General features: G+C 32.2%; 1 protein-coding gene across 1 annotated transcript; it reads right to left on the minus strand.

Moving 5' to 3' along the window:
* Positions 1–10129: 10129 nt before the first annotated feature.
* On the minus strand, positions 10130–15046 carry LOC107619019 (uncharacterized). Its single transcript, XM_016321223.3, has 5 exons — positions 14489–15046; positions 12990–13288; positions 12208–12351; positions 11838–12043; positions 10130–10574 (listed from the first exon to the last, which is right to left on the minus strand). The coding sequence occupies exons 2-5, from the start codon at positions 13229–13231 to the stop codon at positions 10411–10413; spliced, it is 756 nt and encodes a 251-aa protein (XP_016176709.1). The 5' UTR covers positions 13232–13288; positions 14489–15046; the 3' UTR covers positions 10130–10410.
* Positions 15047–24243: the final 9197 nt, after the last annotated feature.

Consider the following 24243-nt stretch of genomic DNA (forward strand, 5'->3'; position numbering starts at 1 on the left):
AATGAGGATGCTACTCCCACAATGCCTTGGATTAGAAAAAGTATAGGAGGCTAGAACCCTCCTTTGAGGCTGGTCATTGTTAGCCACTCCCTCTTGTGGATTTGGGGCATTCACCTCCATCTCTTAAATCTCTTCCTCTGATTCCTCTTCACCAATGACTCCCTTTCCTCTAGCATTTCTTCTTATTCTTCGAAGAGTTCTCTCATCAATGTCACCAGAGGTGGAGACCTCTCTCCTTACTTCTGTCATACATACAACACCAGAAACAACAAACAATCCACTCTATTGCTAGAATTATGTTAAGGTTAGCTTAAGCAAAAATTCAAACAGTTAGTGTGCTTAGTAAAAATAAAAAGAAAATGCTTAATCTAGACTATCACCTTACTCAATCATTGTCAATCTAAATCAATCCCCGGCAACAGAGACAAAAACTTGATGGGTGGGAAAACGATTCCACACAAAACTCACCGGCAAGTGTACCGGGTCGCATCAAGTAGTAATAACTCACAAGAGTGAGGTCGATCCCACAGGGATTGATGGATTGAGAAATTTTAGTTAGGTGATGAATTTAGTTAAGCGAATTTTGATGATTTGAGTGATTTTGATTAACAGAAGCTAAATTGCAAGAAAGTAAAAGTGCAGAAGGTAAATTGAACAGAAAAGTAAAGTGCAGAAGAGGCAAATTGCAGTAACTTAAAGTGCAAGAAAGTAAAAGAGCTGAAACTTAGATTGCAAGAAAAGTAAATTGCAGAAACTTAAAGTGCAAGAAATATAAATTGCTGAATCTAAATTGTTGAGAAATGTAAATTGCTTGAAGAGTAAAAATATTTGGGTATTGGGATTCAAAATTTAACTAAAAAATGCAAGTTAAAGTAAATCAGAGAGCTATGAGATGCAGGAATTCAGATTTAGATCTCAGTAGCAAGAACAAAAATGGAAGATTGCTTCAAGAAACAAAATAGCAAGAAAACTTAAATCAATTATGAAATTCTAAAAGAGAAATTGAAGATCAAAGGAGAGCAATGAGATCAAAAAGCAGATCTAGATCTCAATTACTCCCTTGATCAAGTAGAAAAGAAATTGCAGAAGAAAATGAAGTTGAAAACAGAAGAGAAAATTTAGATCCAATTCTTAGAACAATTGAGAAGAAAAGTGAAGGATGATTCTCAGATCAGGAATCAATGGAGCTCTTCAATCTCAATTTAAAATCCAAGAACAGACAATAGAAATTGCAGAAGAAATAAAAATGCAGAAAGAAAACTAGATCCAATTCCCAAATCCCAATTTCAAAACAAATGAAAATTAAAAGTGAGAAAACTAAAATGAGCTAAAGGTCCTTTAACAAATCAAACTTAATCCTATTTATACACTTTCTATTTTGGTCTTCAAAGTTTAGAGTGGGCCCTTTGGTTTTTGGATTTGAAGAGAGATGGGTCCGGTTGGCTTTGGTTCAAGTTGGGTTGGAGGCATGGGTCAGCTCCCAGGGGAGTACTCCGTTTAGTTTTGTGAACGTTGCGTTCACTTAGCCTTGTTTACAATTGGCCTCCCTAGCTTAGCCTAGCATTCACTCTTTGAACGCTACGTTCAAATTGTGAACGCTACACTTGATGAGTCTTCCTCCCAGGGCTTGAATCCACAAAAACGTTGGCAAAAGGGAGCGCTACGCTTGAATTTTTTAGCGCTACCCCTCCTTGTCTTGATGCGCGCTTAGCCTTGCTTGGTTCCCCCCTCTTCGAGCGCTACGTTGCATCCTTTTAGCGCTGGCTTGTGTTTGCTTTGATGCGCCTAGCCCTCTTTGATTCCAAGCTCGAGAAAGGTGAGGATAAGCAACGTAGCGTTCGAATTCTTGAACGCTACCCTTGAGGATTGTTGTGATGCGCCTTGCTTTCTCACCAAGAGTCACGAAAAAGGAAAGGAAAGGCAACGTAGCATTCTCTTCTTTGAACGCTATGCCTTGATGATTGTTGCATGAGTTTGGTTCCTTGGCTTGACAAGTCACGAGAAAGGGAGGAATAGTGAATGTGGCGTTCACTCTTTAGAACGCTACCTTTGCTCCCTTGGTTGAGTGCAACGCTTTAATGTCATGGGCCACGTTTTTAAAAGCGTGGCCTAAGGTCCAAAGCGTGCTCCAAACTCTTCTTTCCTTTTTTCATCATTTCTTCACCTACAAGTAACTAAACAACTAATCAAAGTTCCACCAAAATCACTAGATCTTTGCATCATTTATAAAATCTATTAATTCTAGCTTAAAACCTATGATTTTGTGTAAAATAGATTATGTTTGATTGATTCAAGAAAATCATGAAAATCCACTCCAATTATTTACTTATGGTGCAAGAAAGTGCATAAAACCTAATGAAACTAATGAAAAATGCTTGTAAAAAACTAGCATAAGATGACTTGTCATCAATGCTTAATACATAGCCAATCATATTAATTAATTAATTAATTAATTAGCCAAATATAGATTGTGGAAGCAAATGGATAATGAAAAGTGATGATTATTATGTGAATCGTCCATCAAGAAACACACCACCTCCCCCAAAAGTAAATCCGCCACCAAAACCAGAATTTGGGGGAGTTTCATCACCACCACCACCCAACAACAACAATAATGATGTCATTCTGGTTTTCATTCCAAATCATAACACTGCCTCAGCTTGATTTACAAATGTTTATAATATATAATTAATAATATAGTGCTTCTTTCTTGGATCTGGATGATTAATTACTCAATAGATGTATTGGTGTGATTGTATGTGTTGTGTGCCTTGTTTACTAACAATTAGAAAAGAATTATCTGCTTTTAGTGATTGTGTTTGTAACCTATAATTTGATTAGTGTGAGACATGAAAACTTTGTATAATATACCTAAATTATCTGTTTTTAGGAGGTTGATTAATTAAACATAAGGCATTCTGTATGTTAGATTACCAAATAATTTTAGCAACGGATTTTGTCCTCCAAAATTACTCGAAAATTTTTAGAGTTTAGGGTTTAGAATAAAATTTTATAATAACAAGACTTGTTGAAGTTATTATTATGCAGCTACGTTCTGCTGGGAAATTATTCGTATTGAGTTGTGTATGAATGTAAGTTATTCAAATATAGAGCGCAACCATGCAATATTATATATTTGTAAATAATTTTTTAAAAATTGAAAATGATACATAATATAATTCTTTATAATTAGTAAGATCGACCAAATACAATACAACCAACCAAGTACATTAAGGTTCAGTAGCTTAAATAATAAATATCTATATTAAGAGTAGTTTATAAATAAGTTATTTTGTATTTGGATTTTTAGTTCTAGAAGTGCTTATTTTAAAAGAAATGTAATAAAAAAAATTTATTGAGAGAAATATTTTTTTTTTTTTACTTTTCTATAAGCTCTTAAATAGTTTCTTAAAAAGCTACAATTTAGTTTTAAAAATTATATTAGACATTAATACTACTATTTTTTATGAGCCAAAAACTCAAAAATTATTTTTAAAACTTTCCAAACATCCTAATTCTAATTTTAATCAAAACTAATTTTACAAAATATTTATTTGTAAACGTTAATTCAGACGCATACTAAAGATCTATCTGCATCTTGAAATCCTAGCTAGCTAAGCTAGAATTACATACTTATAATTAAAAACAACTAGATTATCATTTTATTACTGAACCCGTTGACTAGTTATAAAAGAGAAATAATATATAAACACTTAATTATGAATATTCATGATAATATTGCTTAATAATTAAGCTGAGGCAGTGTTATGACTTATGACATGATGATGAAACTCCTGGTCCTTTTGGTGGGTTAGGATTTAGGGCAGGAGGGGGATGAAATGGTGATGGAGGCAACATTTTTTCCAGCGCAGGCTCTATGTTCATCTTCATTAATCAATTCTCCCATTTCTCTGCTTCGCATATAAAAAACATAATAATTATTTTTAATATATAAAACTTGTTGATTAGTTAATTAATATATGTTTCTTAATAAACAAAATTAATAATATTTAGGCTAATGTTTTTTCGTTGCTCACAATATTTCTTAGTCTAACAGATCAATGATTAATTTATCATAAAACTTTATTTAAGAGTCTACTTAATATACACAAAATATCAATTATAGCTATTTATATAAAATATATCTCGAAATACGAAATATATGTTAAAAACATATATATATATATATATATATATATATATATATATATATATATATATATATATATATATATATAAAATGACTAATTTAGCAGTTTGATTTTTTAGGTTCGTAAAATATTTTTTATATACTATTAATCCTAATATCTTAGTTTAAACACATTTCATATATAAGCATGGTTTGATTTCAAGGAGCTTTTTTGGATAGAAAAAGTATAATCGAAACCTTAAAAAATTAAGTAATAAATGAAAATATCTAGAAATATAGAAAGAGACTTACAAATAGTAGATTGTATTATTGTAACAATTGAGACAAATGTAGATATAAGCTAACCTAATAGTCATGCTAATATTATCCTTCTTGCAACTTTTCGCTTCTATACTGTTTTTTTTTTTTTTTTTTTTGTCTATTATTATTATTATTATTATTATTATTATTAGTATTATTATTATTGTCTTAATTGCAAATATTACGATAATAATTTTTTTTTGTCTATTATTATTATTATTATTATTATTATTATTATTATTATTATTATTATTATTGTTTTAATTGCAAATATTACGATAATAATAATATTATTAGGTTATAGGTCTAACAAAAATAACCTTAAAAAATTAAAACCAAAAACTATAATTCTAAGTCCTAATTTAAAGATGTATATTTAATTTTTTTAATAAATATTTATTAATTTAATTATAATATAATTATTTTTTTATTATTGTATATCTATCTATTTAGTTAATATATTAGTTTTTTTATATTAATTAATAATTTATTATTCATTCTTACTTCATTTTTATTTAATAATCATATTAGTATACCTATATATATATTAATAACCCAAGATTCTAGACTTTTTTGAAATGTGAAAGAAATGGTCTGACAGAATCAGCTGTAAAAACAGATTCTCTGCATACTATGTTTGTGCTTTACTGCCTGACTTGACTCCTTCTTTCCGCCCTCTTTGCCGCTCCATCTGGTGGTATACTAGAATCGATTAAACATGACTCCTAGCTCCAAAACAAAACTCCAGTGAGTAGAAAGAAGCTTTCCGTTTATGTCCAGTTGCTGATATCATGAACGAAGTTGGGCATCATCCCAGATCTGCCCTCGATCTGCATTTTGGGAGCAGAGCATGCAAAATGAAGCAATGAATCTTAAGAGAAGGCGATCCTTCTCAATACCTTACCGGGCCCGCCTCTTCTTGAACTGGCTGGGTTACCTCTGTTCCCCTTGCCCATAAAATAGGTTAATTTGATCACTAAGTATATATATATATATTAATTTTTTGGCTTTATTTCAAGTGTTGTGCACTCTAAATATATACATATACGTAGATATAGGGGTGTGCATGGTCCGACCCGGCTCGAAGACCCGGTCCGGCCCCAAATACTTTAGGGGCTATTTTGGTGTGATTTCATCGGGTCTAGGGCCGGATAAGGGTATCAAAAATAGACCCGGTTATTATTTCGGGTCGGGTCCAGGCTATGTCTTGGGCCACCCGAAGTCGGCCCGGTGGCCCGATCATCATACACAATTAATATTTTGTGTTATTAGTGATGGATGATGGCTATTCTTACGTGGAATTTAAGTATTGTAAACCTTAATATTTTGTGTTATTAGTTATTATAAGACTATAAGTTAATATTTTATGTTTAAAATGCATAAGATTTTAAACTAATGCATAATATTGTGTTATTTATATTGATTTAAATATTTGGTGTTATTAGACAATATTAGTATTGATTATGGTTATGCTTTAATTTTAGAGAATAGTTGGTTCTTGTTATATTTTTCTAAGTGAATTTTACCATGTCAAATAGTGGTTGACTGGTTGGAGTCTTGGAAATTTGGATATTTTCACATGCTAGCTTATAAGAAGGTATCAAGATAATGTAATGTTAACGGCCCAGTTTTCACCCGGTTTTTACCCGATATAATTGTGGCCCGAAAGTGTACAGGTTTCATCGGATCTAGGACCGGATTTGAGTCTAATAAATAGGCCCGGTATATATTTCGAGTCGGCTAGATCACATCAAACCCAAATTCACCTGATCCATGCACACCCCCTACGTAGATATAGAAAAGTTTTCACATGTTCCATTTACTTTAATGGAACCGCGGTATACCATGTACGGTCCGATTCAATGTAAGAGGTTTGTCGTATTGCATGTAGGGAAATACCATATTCATCCTTGATTTTGTTTAAAAAGACGGAAAGGTCAATTGCCAAGAGGCAACCGCACGTGGAGCTTGGATGAAGCGGCTAAAGCCCAGATTCAAAAAGTAAGCAACATAAGCGGTAAAGTTGTTGGGTCGAGGATGAATGGGTCATGCAATTTTCGAACAATGGAGTCGATATGGGTGTTGGGTGAATTGTTTTTTGTTACAATGGAAGTCCATAGGCCGACGGAGAGGGAAAGAAAATCATGGTCAACGGTGGTCCACATAATTTTTGAGCTGAGGAGTGTTAGGAAAACCAAAGAAAGTGTGGGAAAAGAAAATAACTTGGTGGAAAGAGAAAGAGATGAAAAATAAAAAATAGTGAAAAAAGAGTGAGTGAAGTTACTCTGAAGTCTGAAAGGTTTCTGGAGCCGAAAACATTGGCAATGAGGAGGTAGCAGAATCCTGATAGGTTGGAGGTTTGGCAACTGAAATTGAGGAAAATTCAACATCGAAATCGAGAGAGATTATTGTGGAGATAGGTGATGTTTGAACAAATTCGTAGTTTCTGCAAAAGTGGAATCAAATGCTAATCTGTCATTGCAATAACTTCACAATCTCTCCCATATTCCTCCCGTAATAGTCTGTTATTATCCAAAATTTAATATAAATAAAGTGTTATTATCTTCTACATAATTTTCTTTAATATTCTCACTTCCCCCTCTAATCGGAACAAAACTCCTCCTGTATAACACCTTCATACAATTGCCAATGTAATGCTATATTTTTTCCTCTTGTCCTTAACTTATATATGCCTAAACACACCCAATGCCAATCATTACAAGGTAAGTCACAACAATCACCTTTGCCCAGTACCTTTTCTCTATTTAATTAACCAACTTCCAAACCTTATACTAATGTGATCACTAATGACTCAATAATCATGCCTAAAACGTAAACAATGGAACCTACTCATTTTTATAACCAACATAACTATTGCATTTTTTTCTCAGTTTTCACATACATTTCGTAATCACTAACCTATGTTTAACCCTTTATAAATACTATCCTTTAAAATCCTATTGTAACAATATTCTTAATTCAAATACCTCACAAATTAATTAAATAAACTAAACCTTGCCAAACATATCATTATGATAACTCTAAGCTTTTTTTTTCCTATATCCTTAAGCCTTTATTTTTCCATTCCATAACTACCTTAATCCTCTATTTCTTTTTTTTTTTATTAGATAAATTGAACAACCCCAGTTCTAAATATTAAGAGCAAGTTCAATAGTCCTAGTCCTAACTTTTTATTATACTTTTTCTGACATGAGGAAGAATCAACTGTTAGAAATAAAAAAAAAAATTGATAGTTTTTGAGAAGAGAATCCCTCTCAATAGAAACTTATATTTTTCAATAATAACTTATCACATGGCAAGTTATATAAACATAAATAATTATATAAAATTTTAATTAATTAAATAATTAAATTATAATTAATTTATTAATAATGATAATAATTAATTATATTAAATAATTATATTTTTATTTAATTAATAATTTTTTTAATTATTTATATCTTATTTATTGTTTATAATATAAAAATTGATGTGAAATTATTTTTTTATGATAGATGGGTCATAAATAGAAATTGAGATGAATTCTTATTAGAAATGATCTAACCTCTAGTTCATTTTAGCTCATATCTCACAAAAGCTCAAAGTAATCACCGCCACATGAAAAAAAGACATTCTCCAATGTTAAATAACAGCTCAATCACTATGGCCTAATCAACAAACATCTCAGCAGCTCACGCTTAGTACCTCTCCCCACTATAACAAGCCACGAGATGAGCCGTTCGTAAGCCATGCTGATATCCGTGCCACCACGGGGCATACACAACATTTCAAACCTTCCTTCTTTGGCTAAGGGAACAGAAGGTGTATTCCTCACGGTATTCTAAATATTTGCACAATCACATTAGCATTTTCCATCTGCATCACAACCTTCCATATATTTAAATCATTATTTGTATGGCAGGCAATCACTGTATATTAGTATGCCAATAAAGTACACTGCCATATGTGAAAGTTTTCCGTAGGGATATAATATATTCCAAGTGCATTTAGAATTTTTTTAAGGTGTTTCATCTCGGATATATAGTATGACTTCTGTACTTATTTATTTTTTACTTTTTGTATTTGAGATATATAATGGTAGTTTAAAAAGTACATGTTGCATATTTTAATAAATAAAATATTTAAATAATTTAAAATAAAAAATTTTATATTTTTATTGTCAAACTAATAATATAATATAAATATAAATATCAATTTTAAATTTTAATTTTAGTTACAATTAGCAAATGATACGTGATATATTCTGGTTGTCAAACTAATAATTAATAATAGTATATAAAAAAAATAGAGTGACTAATTTTTTTTATATAGAGTAAATTGGTGTGTAATGCACAGTTATTAAAAAAGTTGGTATTTTTTTAAATATGGAGTTAATTTTTTTTTAAATTGTTATTAAACAAATTGGAGAGTCAAATTTATTGAGGAAAGAAAAAAAAATAAAATCTAAAGGACCGATTTAGATGAGATACACAAATTTAAAGGTCAGATTTATATATTAAAAATTTTTAAAAATTTAGATACATAAATCTAAATGTGATTTGTGTATTACAAAAATTTAAAAGATTCAGGTACACAAATATATGGGAATTAGATTTCTATTTTAAATAATAAATCTGTTAGTTAAATTTATATCCTTTATATTCTAGTTATACACATCATACTTTAATAATATTATAAAATATTATTATTTTTTTAATATTAAAATTAAAAAGTGAAATAAAATAGATGATAAAGAGAAAAAGAAAAAAAATAATTTTAAATTTTTTTAATTACAATAAAAAAGTATCATATCATGTATTTTTGTTATAAAATTAATAATATATAATAAAATATATAACAGATATTTTGTATTAACAAAAACCCGTTCAAACCTAATAAACAACTCACCAATGACTTCATACAACTGCAATCAAAGTCATAGTTTATTATAAACCAAAAAGAGAATATGATTTATTTGCTTTGTCAAATCGATACCGGTTTGCTATTACTAAAATTTTGGGACTGAAGTAGATATAATTATAATTCTTGTACGGCGTAAATGATAGTCACAAATTTAGAATATTTGTTCATAGACCTTAAAGGACTGGAAGATGCTTTCCCACCATAGACAATTCCTTGAATTCAATTCAGAATGTGTAAAATCAATTCAGCATGTGGGAACACTACTACGGAAATGGAACAAATCTTCCAATTTGTCTTGACTAGAAATAATTCAAGTTATGTAACTACTGAAAGTCTTGAGTCTTAACTAGAAATAATTCAAGAGCTATGTACAATTAGTCTATTACAAAGCATGCCAAACCGTGTTTCTACTACCCAATAGGTAAAACTCACAAATGTCACGAGTTGAGCTTGATTTGCAAGGAACTGATTAATTATACAAACATTTTCACTATTACGAGATTATAGAATGAATTATCACTACATAGAACAGTTTCTATCTAATTGCCTCTACCATCTTTCATTCTTTTGGACATATTTTATTCTAAAATAAAAATATTTAAAGTAAATATACTTTCTCTCTAATTCTACCATCAATTTTTTGAAAGTCAATCTAAAATACTTTTTTTTTTTTAAATTTTGCCCCTACATCATCATCAACATATCCTTCTCTCCATCATTAATATTTAGTTATTCGTATAAAAAAAAATAAGCTACATAATTGGTAGATCCTCATTTATAACTCTCCAGGATACTAAAGCCATATGATATGTACTAGAATCAGTTTTAAAATCTATGGAAGTACAACATGAAAAATCACACATGAAGCTACATTTTGGCACAAATATTATAAGAGAGTACAACACCATTAACACTGGTACATAACCTTTGGCAACAGAAGCAAATTGTGGGGGGATCAAAATCACCTAATTTCATGGAAATTGAAAGAAGGAAAAAAATTCTATCTAAAAGAAACCACATGTTGCCAAAACAAAATGCTAATCACTTGAGGAACCATCATCGTCACAATCTTCATGATCGACAACAACTTTCTCTATAAACTTTCTCCGAACTCCTTCAATGACAGCTTCTCTTGATTGCTCATTTCTATTTTGACCGTCATTTAGTACAGGATTCGATTGGCACAGAATCAATGCAACACCTGATTTTTCATTATCAATGAATTCAATGTCACAAGTAAATTATAATTTAGGGTTAACCACCAAAAACGCCCCCAAATTATTCAAATGCTGACAAAAATGCACCTGAATTTTACTATCGCCAAAAATGCCTTTAAATAATTTAAAAACACAACAACAATACCCAACAGTAAATATATATTTTCAAAAAATGTCTTAAAGATTGAATTTTGATGTGATTTTTTACAAGCATAATTAAAAAATCAAATATTATTATTTTTAAATTTTGGTAATTTTTTTCTAAGTATATATTTTTTTGTGATTTTTTAAAAGTATTATTAGTTGTTAACAAAAAAATTACAAAAAAAATATATACTCAACGAAAAATCACCAAATTTTAAGGATAATAATATTTCATTTTTTTAATCATGCTTGCAAAAAATTGTATCAAAATTCAATCTCTAATGTATTTTTTCAAAAATATATATTTAATGTTAGATAATCTTGCAAAAAATCTAATATTAAATATGTATTTCTCAAAAAATACATTAGAGATTGAATTTTGATGCAATTTTTTGCAAGCATGATTAGAAAAATGTGATATTATTATTCTTAAAATTTGGTAATATTTTGTTAAGTATATATTGTTTTGTGATTTTTTAAAAGTATTATTGGTTGTTAACAAAAAAATTATAAAAAAATATATACTTAACGAAAAATCACCAATTTTTATGTATAATAATATCTTATTTTTAAAATCATGCTTGCAAAAAATTATATCAAAATTTAATCTCTAAGGTATTTTTTAAAAATATATATTTACTGTTGGGTATTGTTGTTGTGTTTTTAAATTATTTGAAAACATTTTTGTTAATAATAAAATTCGAGTGTATTTTTGTCAGCGTTTAAATAATTTGGGGGCATTTTTGGTGGTTAACCCTATAATTTATATAGAAGAATTTATATGATTTTACCAGCAAGGTAGCATAGACATGGTTCACATGGTTTTCCATTTATGCTAGGGATTTCACAAGGCATGAATGCTAATAGAATAAAAAAGAACAAAAACTTCCATGGATGGAGTACAATACTGTTGGATAAAGGAATGATATTGAAATGGTAGAGATTAAGAAAAAATCCAACTAATTACAGTATACAAATAACGGTATTAGTTAGTTGAAGGTAACATAATTTGTTAGTAGATTAAAGGATATTAATATATTGAACATCAGCAGTGATCAAAGGTAAGATAAGAAAAATAATAAGAATAGCAATCTCGTAAATACCTTCAGGAGTGCATCTTCGTCCAAAACTATGCATGTCAACATAATTTCCTTTGACTGCTCCATTGTTGTATACCAATATGGTGGGCAAATTTCGATCCGGATAGTTGGGAATGCAGTCTGTTGATATTATCTTGACAAATTTTGTTGCAGGATATCTTGTAGCCAATTCTTCAATGCATTGCATTAAAACCCCACATTCAGCAATGCTGTCAAACATAAAGTACAACAGATTTCAGCAATCAGCACAAGAAGCATAACAATAAAATTAAACAAATTTGGATCACCCAAGTAATTTATAGATATTATATGAGGAACGTGGTGTGCAGAAACATTTCCTGTAATTTAAGCTTAGAAATGTCATGTAGCATACCCATCTTTGTAAAGGATGACAACCACCCAAACATCAGAGGGAGCCTGTGAAACCTCTCGAACGAAATCAGATCCTGAAATGGGAACCACAGATCCAAACCTCGAAACTTTAGCTGCTTCCTTCATCTCAGCCAATCTCTTCTTCCTATTAAAGCACAATGATTTATATCATAAGATATAGAATAAAAACAAGACCTAATCCATCATTCATTCCCATGTACCCCCAATCCAAATCTTAACAAACTAACCAGACATTAGTATAAATAGATTATTCCATATCCCCATCAAGGATATTGAACTCTCGAGTTTATGAAGTCTCTAAATTGAGTTTGGGAGTTATATTTCACAATTCAATTTTATCTAAGATTCATGACTTCAAATGAACTCTAGAGTTTGATATCCTTGTTCGAGATTATTTGTTATGAACCTTAAATTCATCAAACTGAAGCAAAATAAACCACAATTACTGACCAAAATTCAGTCAACAAAACACAATCTTACCAACAACAACAAAACTACATTGATCAAATGACGCCAACAGTACTATGTCATACATCATATCTACATTTATTCCATGTATAATTAAATCTATTTAAATAAATTCTTATAAGGATTATCCTTCATCTGACCCATTCTTCTAGCTTAAACCTTTACATGCCTCCTCCGTGTCTATACCAGCTAAGGCAAATGACTATATCATCTTTTTCAATAATGAGTTTCTTTCTCTAATGAAATATAAATCAATGTATATAAAAATAAATGGAATAATGCAAAACACCCAACTTGTACTCCTCAAGGAAGCGATCGTCATCGAGATCATTTTCAAGGTCTTCAAGTTCATCCTCATTTTTGGAATCAAGCCAAGCCTTGTCTTTGGAGAGGGAATCAGGATCGGGGGCAGGGGCAAACGGCGGAGGCTTGAAAGCGGGCAGTTTCTTAGGGAGATTGCCAAGCTTCCTCTGAATGTCATCCCATTGGGTTGATGCTCCTTCCACATCTTTGTACACAAAGTGGTAATCCGTCATTGTTCTGTGATGATGATGATGTTAATGTTGTTGTTGTTGTTGTTTACTCCTATGAATCTGCATCCAAAGTAACCAAAGAAGCAAAATTAATTGGTTAATATCTAAAAACCAAGGTTCTGAGAACTGGACCAGTCATCGAACCGCTCTAGTCACTGGTTCACTGGTCCAACCGGTCCAACCATGGTTCAACTGGAAAAACCATTTTAAAATAAAATAAAAAATAAATTATAAATAAAAATCCTAAAATATAATTATAGTCTAATATAAATCTTAAAATATCTTCAAAATTTAAAACATTACATGAAATGTCATCAACCAAAACCATATGATCTTATCAAAATACGAATTCAAAAGTTAAATAGTAAAAAGAAATACCTAAGACAATAGCTATAACAAGAATTAAGAGCTCTTTACACTGCTCATCCAATTTAATGACTGCACCACCTTCAATTAGTTTTTCTATACATTTACAAATCATTACTAAGAAAAAAAAAAGTGCTACTTACACACTACTAAGAAAGTTGCAACCCAAATTTCAAATCACCCAAAGAAAAGGAAAGAACAACAAACAGGAATTCAGCAGGTAATGAAGAAATATAGAATCTGGCTTTCAACAATTTCCTAGTGTCTTCAGAGCAAGAAGGTCACGCAAAGTTGGATGAAGGTTCCATCTAACATATTTGAAAGCATAATTTCTAAAACAAACAAAATAATCAGGTGCTTGCCATTCCTTACATAAAGGAGCACAAATCCATATTACTAGTAAATCTCCAGAGGCGGGCTTATCAATAGGCAGAGCAAAGATTGACCTGCGGTTTCTCTTCTATATCACTAGCTAAATGGAAGTTCATGGTGAGATCCAATTCCATGGGTTTGCTACGAGGAATTTAGCACAACAAGGGATGAATGATTAGCAAACAAACAGCAAATGAGAATTAGTGACAAAAACGACCTGCCTAATACCTATTCTGTTAAAAAAATTGATGACATCAAAATGTAAGAGAGTTGAAAGATCACATCCAAAACAAATTCTATATAGCAAAAAAGATAAAATTAGGAATGCTTCCAATATTTTCCAAGTACCAAAATATCAATAACACAAAGGAGAAGAAATCAAAATCATCAACTAAAAATGAAATTATAGTACTTCAATATCGTCATGGTATACACCTCAAAGAAAGACATAATAGAATTACAGAATCATATATCATATATATAAATATAAAAAGCAAAAAGAAACTCATGAAACTCCTTTACCAAGAGGCCGTAGCTCCTCAAAATCATTCAGATATCGAGAACTATGGGGAATCGTATTTGAACCACCAAGATCAGAAGGTTTCCAAAACTGAGATATACTGGTTGAACTGGTTGACGGACGGCGACAGACGATAGCGACAAGACAGCGGAAGTTCAAGGTCCTCCTCTTCGGCGCAGCGACGGCAGAGTTCCTCAACTAGTGCTCTGCAGTTAGCAGAACGGATTGGGGGTGGAAAGTGAGCCTTCTGCCAGATCGAACGAGAAGCAAGGGGGAAGAACTTCAATTCGCGAAGAAAAAGGGATGATGATGGACGGACGGACGGCGACTTTGAATGCGACGGACGGCGGCGATTTGCAACTGCTTGCGGCGGTGATGATGATGGCTAGGGTTTTTTTGGCGATTTGCAACTGCTTGCAATGTGTTTCTTTTTTTTTTTTTTGGACGGGCTTGCAATGTGTTTCTTTTTTTTTTTTGGACGGGGGAATGAATGAAAGAAAGGGAGAAACGGGCTGGGGGAGAAAAGATCTTGGGCCCAAAATCGAAAACAGAGACAAATTAGGGACAAATTAGTGCTGTTTGTGCGTCATTATTTTGATAAAAAAAAATTTTTTTTCAATAAAAAAATATCTTTTTTATTTTTTTGTATGTTTGGCAAATTTCTAATAGTAAAAATAAAATCACTAGAAAAATGAAAAATATCTTTTTGAGAAGGTATAATTTACATCTTTTTCTAAAAGTTTTTTTTCCTTTAAAAAGATGTTTTTCATGTAATAAATAAACAAAAAAGTACTTTTATATCGTTATACCCAAACATAATTGATAGATAAAAAGATTTTTTTGCATGAGATACTCAAACATGAAATTACTTTTACTTTTTCATAAGATCTTTTAAAAAAAAGATAACTCAAAAAGAGATCTTTTCTTAGAAACTCACCTAAACAAGCCCTTACTTTCAACCATTAAAAGAAAAATAAGTTAATTAAAAAAAACCTCTAATTTGAGCCAGATTCTTAAATTTTTCCCTTGAGCATATCCATTAATATAGTAGTCACTGAAAAACCGAATATGTTAATAGAAAGGGCATATTTACATCCATCTAAAAAAAATAGAAGTTAGTAGTCAAAATCGTCCTTAAAAGATACCTCGATTTTCATTTTCGTCATCGAAAAATAAAATTAATCAAATTCGTCCCCGAAAAATAACCAACCCGGTCGCGTTAGTCCTTCCGCCATCTCTTGCGCTGAAGTGGCTAACGCTCACTGACATGGCCTGTTAACTGTCAGCGTGGCACTTGCTTAGTGTACCCTCTTGTTGCTGATAAGATAAATTTATTAGACCAATTCAAATTAGTCCCTAAATCCATAAACCATAATCCCAAATTCATTGATTGGTTGCCTTGGTACTCTCGTCCCTCTTCCTCTCACTTCCATCTCCCCTCTTCCTCTCACTTCCATCGCTGCTCTTGGAATAATTAATTCAAACTATAGCTATATTGAATCCTCTTTTCAGGCCATTGAAGCAACTTAAAAAGCTTCCTCAAAACTCTATCGCAACATGGGCTTTAGTGAATCTCTCATCATCTGGTGTTTGTTATGAAAGTTAAAGACAATGTTACCAGAAAATCATTGAGAGGGAAGCTCTAGGACAAAACAGAAGGAAAATTAATCTTCTAATAAGGTGACTTTCACCCAAAACTCCTAAAAGGAACTTGCTTTTCATCTGTGCAAGGGGTGAAGAGACGCTATAGCAGTATCGGTTTTGGAAGCTCTAGTCTCGAGCATTTTTCAGCTGAAAACAAATAGGAGTAGCATCATGGAATTCATGAATTCGAAGATAAACTGCATTAGGGGAATAGCTGGAGCAACGGAGACATGAAGGAATATCGAATCGGAAATGATGCAACGAGATGAAGTAGTAACATCGAGGAGAAAAAATGGGAGAAGACGACCCAATGTTGACGAAGACAACCCAATGTTTTGAAGATTAGCTTTCACAATAGCAGTAGGTCTAGCAAAATGGGAGAAGTTCATTATAATGGAACTATTGCTGCACATAACCTGATCTTGCTTATCCAACTTTAACCCAGAAAAACCACTTGAAGCAGATAGAAAAATCTGAGCCAGTTTTCCCACAAGGTACTTGATGAGCAAGGTTACTACCATTATTCTCAGTTATTTCTGACACTTTGGACCTAACAGATGCAAATGATCCTTGACATTGATATGATGATGGTTAGTAAAATTGACTTGTGCTAGGTTTGGGTCCAGGGATCTTAATCTCTCCTCTAGCCATAACCGAAAAGTCCTTGTTAAGGACCCTTATTCTGAACCAAAAGCATGACGCGCATAGTTCTTGTGAGAGTCCCTAAGTAATTGATTGGAATTGCTTCTTTTGTCCAACAAAGAGAGGTTACTTAAAGGAGGGATTTCATGCATGGTGACTCCAGAAAGTTCATGTATGAAATCAGAACCATAGTCATGTGGCAAAGATTCATCCATTCCATAATTCAACCAATGTATCACGTCTTCATCTTCAGCAGATGGATCTAGCATTCTAATCAGAACCAATAGCATCATGGAATCTATGAATTCTAATCGGAAGGACTAGTGCGACTAGGTTGGTTATCTTTCGGGGACGAAAATGGAGATCGGTGTATCTTTCAGGGACGATTTTGACAATTAATTCAAAAATGAAGAAAATTATTGCGCCTAATCATGTTAATAGTCTTCTTTTGATGCATGATTAATGAGATATTAGCCTATAAACCAAATAAGTGAGAAATTAAAGGTAAAATGCCCTTTACTTCCTAACATTTGAATTATGCGCACTTGATTTCCTAATGTTTGAAAATGTGTTAATCAAATGTTAAGAGTCTATTTGTTTTGTGTTTATTTTTAAAATTTTAGTTTTGATATTTTTATTTTTATGATTTTATATAAAAATATAAAAATAATGAAATTAATTTTAATATCTTTTTTTAGAAATAAAAACACAAAAATGTTAATGGTTTCCATTTATGAAACTTTTTTGGGTTTGTGACATTTTTTTGACTTGTAACAAAACACTGTCTCCTTGTCCCTTTTCTGATCTCAACATCTCTTCCCTCCTCTCAACCCAGACCCACACAAACCAAACTATAAAAACATAACTTTTCCATTTCATAATACAAGAGTTGCTCTCTATTCATCATTGGCATCATCATCTTCTTTTTTCACTTCCTTCCTTGTCTTGAACCTCAAATCCGACCCCTTTTTTCCATCACTTCAATTTTCAAAGCTTGAAGAAGGTTTCTGTTTTGATTTTGGGCTCTTGTGTGGATCAACTCACTCTCTACCAATTGCTTCAACTGTTGGTCCCTTCCTCTAATACCAAAAATTTTTTTTATAATACCCTTTTGTTCAATTAGAAAATCTCTTATGGATTGTTTGATTGAATATGTGAGGTGCTCAAATAGTGTTTGGTGTTTATCTGATTATTGTTTGGTGTTAAAAGATTATACTTTTAGTTGAAAACTCAGCTGAAGTTATAACCGTTTAATTTACTTTAACTGGGTAGAAATATTATGATTTAGACAATTTCCTTCATTATGATGATGCTTTTGTAGTTATGTCAATGCGATTTTCTGATTGCTTCAAATACTTCAAAAATGAGTTAGATTGAGCCCAAAATAGGCCAGAAATCGTGAGTCACGTGCCATTTTAAGTGAGTCACGCGTTGCGAGTCGTGCATACATACGACCCATGCGTACGCACAAATTGGAAGAGATGCTTACGCACGACCCATGAGTACACACAACTAGGAGTTCTTCTAATCTTCGTTTCTTCATATTCCTCCACTTTTGCATGCTTTTCCTTCATCTTTTCAAGCTATTCTTGCCTTTCGAACCTTAAATCACTCAAACAAACATAACAAGGCATCGAATGGAATAAAAGTGAATTAAATTTGGCAATTTAAAGCATAAAAAATATGTTTTTAATAATTAAGCACAATTAAGAAGAAATTTACAAAAGCATGAAATTTAAATGAATAAGTACAAGATAAATTGATAAAATTCACTATTTTCAATCCAAATATCATCGTAAAATATGGACTTATCAAGATGCCATAGACAGCAAGAAGTAGCTCTCTCTCTCTCTCTCTCTCTCTCTCTCTCTCTCTCTCTCTCTCTCTCTCTCTCTCCTACACACACACACATAGAAATAAACTATCAAACTCTGTAAATATCAATCAAATCTTTTACATTAATGCTAATTTAGATTAACGTTATAATCTGTTCACCATATCAGCAAAAAGGAAAGGCTAATGCACAATTGCCATATCTCAAAATGTCCCCAAACTTTTCTAACCTTCATAAGCCATCTTGGTCCTTTAAGGACCTTAAAATACTTTTTCCACCATAGAAGCTTCCCAACAAGAAATGACACATTATGGGAGCACTTAACTAAAAGAATGGATCTAGAAGAATTGTTAGTGGTGGTATTGTATCATGAATACCAAATGGCACATGTTGGCTAGAGTTAGAAGGCCTAAGACAAACCTTTACATAAGACTCCATCACCAATAGAATTTTTCCATGACAATCAACTATCACTTGAACATGTTCGTTGCTTTCATGCCATAAGATCTTATGTCAATTCGTTAGTTGCCAAAGGATGTTATAAACCTATAGCTGACATTTCCAATCTCTTTCAAACCAAGTGCTTCCATATTCGTGAAAATGATGTTCTTCAAATCAACCATATATTTTGCTTGATGAGTTTACATCAGTGCAGGGCAAGCAAACTCAAATGTGACTTCGTCCTCATCGTCCCTCAAGTCATCATCTGGATACACACTCATAAAGAAAAGAAGAAGAAATAAATAGTTTGATATACATATACAATGAATGGAACCACTTGCATAAATATCAAATTTTAGTCGTTATGATCTTGTGTTCATAACACCAAAGAAGAATTAACCTTTACCTCATTTAAAAGACAATTATATGTTCTGAGAGTTAACTAAAACGTTAATTTGGGCTTAATCGTGAGGTCGAGACCCCATATGAGGCATCGCCTGACTTGTGCTAGTGCCGAGGTGCCGCCATCCGAGTTCCTCGTGAGGAGGTGGGGGTGGTACCTGTGAAGACCGAAACTCTCGCGCGATCTAGAATTTTCGCAAATTAATTCCCATTGTAAGTATAGCTTCTAGACCGACAAGAATTCCTTTCTTACAAAAGTTTAGTTGTCACAAGTAACAAACCCCTAAATAAATTGATAACCAAAGTATTTAAATCTCGGGTTGTCTCTCAAGGAATTGTAGGGAAGTATGATTTATTATTGGTTATGTAAAAAGATATGTTTTTGGGTTTTTGAATAAGGAACAAGTAAATTAAATGACAAGAAAAATAAATTAATAATTAGAAAATCTCTTGGCAAGATATAAGAAATTGAAGTCCTATCCTAGTTATCCTTATCAGGTGTGAAGAGAATTAGATTCTGCTCCCAGTTTTAATTAACCCTTGCTAAACAAAGGAAAGTCAAGTGGACAAATTAATTTGATCCTCAGGTCCTAGTCAACTCCTATGGGAAGACTAGAGTTATTGGAGTACAAATTAATCAGCAAGAATTCCAATTTCAATCAACAGCTGAGTTTGACAACTCAAGTGTTGCTAATTACTTAACCAGAACCAAAAGAGGAAAATAAATCTAATTTGAATTGAAATCATTCATAAATAAATTAAAGCAAAATAAAATCTGAAATACCTCAAAATATATTAATTAAGAAAATCATAACATGAATGGTTCATAAGCCAATTTGAAAAGATAAATGACAATTAAGGTAGTGGAATAAATAAAAGTAGAAAATAAATTAAAGGAATATTGAACCTGTGATTGAAGAGAAATAATCCTAAACTTGAGAGAAATCCTAATCCTAATCCTAAGAGAGAGAAAAGAGAACCTCTCTCTCTAAAACTACATCTAATCCTAAAATTGTGTATTATTAAAGATTCATTGATGAATGAATGGATTCTCCAACTTTATAGCCTCTAATCTGTGTTTTTTGGGCCGAAAACTGGGCCAAAAACAGCCAAGAATTCGCTGGTTGCGAATTCAAAGACACTGATTTTCGTCACTGCGATACGTCCGCGTAAAGCACGCGTTTGCGTCGCCTAGATGTACGGCAACTATGAAAAATTATCTATCAAATTGAAGCCCCAGATGTTAGCTTTCCAACGCAACTGGAACTGCATCATTTGGACCTCTGTAGCTCAAGTTATGACCGTTTGAGTGCGAAGAGGTCAGGCTGGACAGCTTAGCAATTTCTTCAACTTCTTGTATTTCTTCCATTTTTGTATGCTTCCTTTCCATCCTCTAAGCCATTCCTGCCCTGTAATCCCTGAAATCACTTAACGCACATATCACGGCATCGAATGGTAATAAGAGAGGATTAATATTAGCAAATATAAGGCCAAAGAAGCATGGTTTCAATCATAGCACAAAATCAGGAAGGAGAATGTAAAACATGCATTTTGTATGAACAAGTGTATGAAAAATTGATAAAATCCACTCAATTGAGCAGAAGATAAACCATAAAATAGTGGTTTATCAACCTGCAAGAGACTTCGATGCTTAAGTTAGCAAGGGCTTTAAGCAGGTTTTAGTATAATAGAATGTGTCTATATCTGAGGGGTGTTAGTGTATTTATATTAGAGCCAATGACCACTTTTTTTTGGAGTAGTTCTACCTCTTGAGGTGGGTGACTGTTCCCTTCATCTTGGGAGTTTGTTGGGATCTATCTTTTAGGTGAGATAGAGACAGTAGAAAAGACTCAAGGAGGCAATTACTTATTTGGATAAGTAACGCTTGGTTCTGGTCGACGTGTCTGACCTCTTTAAAGAGGTCGGGTAAATGGTGGAGGTCATCCTTTTAGGGTGGGACTTTTTGTTCTTGTTGGGCCTGGCTCTATGTTTCGGGTCAGGATATGAATAGTGTCCCTGCTTAAGTCCAAGCTTTCATGAGGTTGGGTTCAAGCATTCCGTGGCTTTAACTTTTGACGTCGGACACACCGCCTTCGAGAGGTCGGGTGCTCGACGTGTTTTAAATTTTTGAAACGTTACTTGCTTTAAATGAAGGGCAAACATTATGTGGCAGTTTCCTTGAGATCCACACGTGGCTTTAAAGAGGGGGTGAAATGTCCCTTTTGCCCTTTGTTTCATATAAAACCTTGCGCCTTTCTTCTTCTTCCTTTTACATTTCTGAAAAAACGCTCATTTTGCTTCGTTTCATTCATCAAAAGAAAAAAACCCTCCACTCTTTTTCCTTTGCTCTTACATTCTAGTTCAGGATTTCTTCGTCTTGGACCCTTTGGAGATCTTGTTTTGTTGTTTGGAGGAGAACGTTCATGTTTCTTGCTGCTTGACATGCCCCTCTTGAGTTTCATCAAGGCAGGTGTTTTTATCCATTTTTTGTTGGTTGTCTCGATTCTTTTATATTCATGAATTTTTTTAGGGTTTCCCTGAGCAGTAGTGGGTAATGAATTTTGTTTCGTCGATACTTGTGTCTTTGAGATTTCTTTGATGGCTATTTGACTTTACTACTTCGTTTATTGCTAAGAAACCATTTTGAATCCATTTTTTCGTCTGGTATTACTGTTATAAATTTTGGCTGTGCCTCTGGAGCTTTAGAGAAACTTGTTGCCATTCCGCTTCCAGCTCTAGTTGCTCTAATCGTCCACAGTGCCCGTGGACCAAGCCTAATATCTATGTTGGATGGATGTTCCTCGTCCTCGGGCGGGTGAATCTCTAATTGGATCCATTGTGGTTGAGAGTTTTCAAATGTTCCTTCTTTTATGAGGAATGTGGGTTCTCCTCCGTTGTGGGAATATTGCAAGCATGTGGTCATCACGGTCGAGCTCTGGTTCTGACTCAGATGTCGTGTGACCGTCTTCGTATTGGCCATCCACCATTATCAAGGGTTGAAATCTAGGTTCCTCGACAACGGCGCCAATGTTTCAAGAGTTACCTGAAACATTGATTTGGGCCTGATCGTAGGTCCAGACCCCATATTAGGCAGCACCCGACTTGTGCTGGTGCCGAGGTGCCGCCGTCCGAGTTCCTCATGAGGAGGTAGGGGGTGGTACCTGCAAGAGACTCCGATGCTTAAGTTAGCAAGGACTTTAAGCAAGTTTTTGTAGAATAGAATGTGTTTATACCTGAGGGGTGTCAGTGTATTTATAGTTGAGTCAATAACTACCTTTTTAGGAGTAGTTCCACCTATTGAGGTGGATGACCGTTCCCTTCATCTTGAGAGTTTATTGGGATCTATCTTTCAGGTGAGGTAGAGATAGTAGGAGAGATTCGAGGAAGCATTTACTTATTTGGATAAGTAACATTTGGTTCTGGTCAATGTATCTGACCTCTTTAAAGAGGTCGGGTAAATGGTGGAGGACATCCTTTTAGGGTGGGCCTTTTTGTCTTTATTGGGTCTGGATCTATGTTTTGGATCAAAGTATGAACAAGATACATCTACACATATCTCGTTTATAGTATAAATTAAATAAGTAACATAAAATGTCTACTTACCTTATTTGCAAACGAAATACATGTCTAATCATGTATCTTGTTGTTAATGCGAACTAGATAAGCAATGTTACGTAAAAATATAAATAATTTTAAAAGTCTATAAGTAAATAATGAATTTAAATTATTCATTTAAAAAAAATATTATTATCAATTGGGTATCTAAAAGATAGCCGTTAACAATAAGGTCCCTGAAAGATATTGATAAAACAACCCTTAAATGATTTAAAAATGCAACAAAAGTAATCAATTATTATTGTATTTTTTGTAATTGACAAATAAACCTTTATATTTAACAAATGACTTATCCATTTGATCTAAATTTTTGTGGTAATATTTGAATAAATATTTAGAAGGTGCACAAAAATATTCAGAGCGAAATTTGTAGATTTTTCTTCTTATTTTTCAAAAAAATGTGATAATTCACAATAAAAAAAATTCACTTGACATAAAATTTTCAAATTTAAAGATGAGAAGATCTTATTTTTTTAATAATGATTATAAAAATTTGCATCAAAATCTGATTTCTAAAGTCTTTTTTTTTAGAATATATATTTAATATCTAATTCTTTTTAACGTGTTTGAAATTTTTTGAGTCTAAAATAGGACGTTTGAAATGTTAGAGACTAAATTAGAATTTAACCTAAACGTTGGAGACTAAATTAATTCTTTATCCATTATACTTATATTCTAAACCTTAAATACTCCAAAAACTAAAAATTAAAAACTAATTTTATATTATAAATAACTAACTAATATTAACTAGTTAAAAACTCTCCCTCTCCCTCCCTCCCTCCCCTCTCTCTCTCTCTCATCCATTAAACTAAGAGATATAAAAACATAACATCCATAAAATTTAATTATTTTTTAGAATATATATTTAATATCTAATTTCTTTTAACGCGTTTGAAACATTTTGGAACTAAAATAAGACATTTAAAACATTAGAGACTAAATTAGAATTTAACCTAAACGTTAGAACAAAAATAATACTTTACCCATTATACTTATATTCTAAACCTTAATCACTCCAAAAGCTAAAAATTAAAAACTAATTTTATAATAAAAAATAACTAACTAATATTAACTAATTAAAAACTCTATATATCTCTCTCTTCCCCCCTCTCTCTCATCCATTAAACTAAGAGATATAAAAACATACTATCCATAAAATTTAATTATTTTTTAGAATAT

Source organism: Arachis ipaensis, chromosome B9 (genome assembly GCF_059453495.1).
Source record: "Arachis ipaensis isolate K30076 ecotype BB chromosome B9, ASM5945349v1, whole genome shotgun sequence".
In the NCBI taxonomy this organism is placed as follows: Eukaryota; Viridiplantae; Streptophyta; class Magnoliopsida; order Fabales; family Fabaceae; genus Arachis; species Arachis ipaensis.

Excerpts from the sequence above, each read along its gene's own strand:
- LOC107619019 (XM_016321223.3), bottom strand. The coding sequence starts at position 13,231 with ATGACGGATTACCACTTTGTGTACAAAGATGTGGAAGGAGCATCAACC. Across the intron at positions 12,352-12,989 it reads CGCTTCCTTGAGGAGTACAA|GAAGAAGAGATTGGCTGAGA; the intron begins GTTGGGTGTTTT and ends GTGCTTTAATAG. Across the intron at positions 10,575-11,837 it reads ACGAAGATGCACTCCTGAAG|GTGTTGCATTGATTCTGTGC; the intron begins GTATTTACGAGA and ends ATGAAAAATCAG.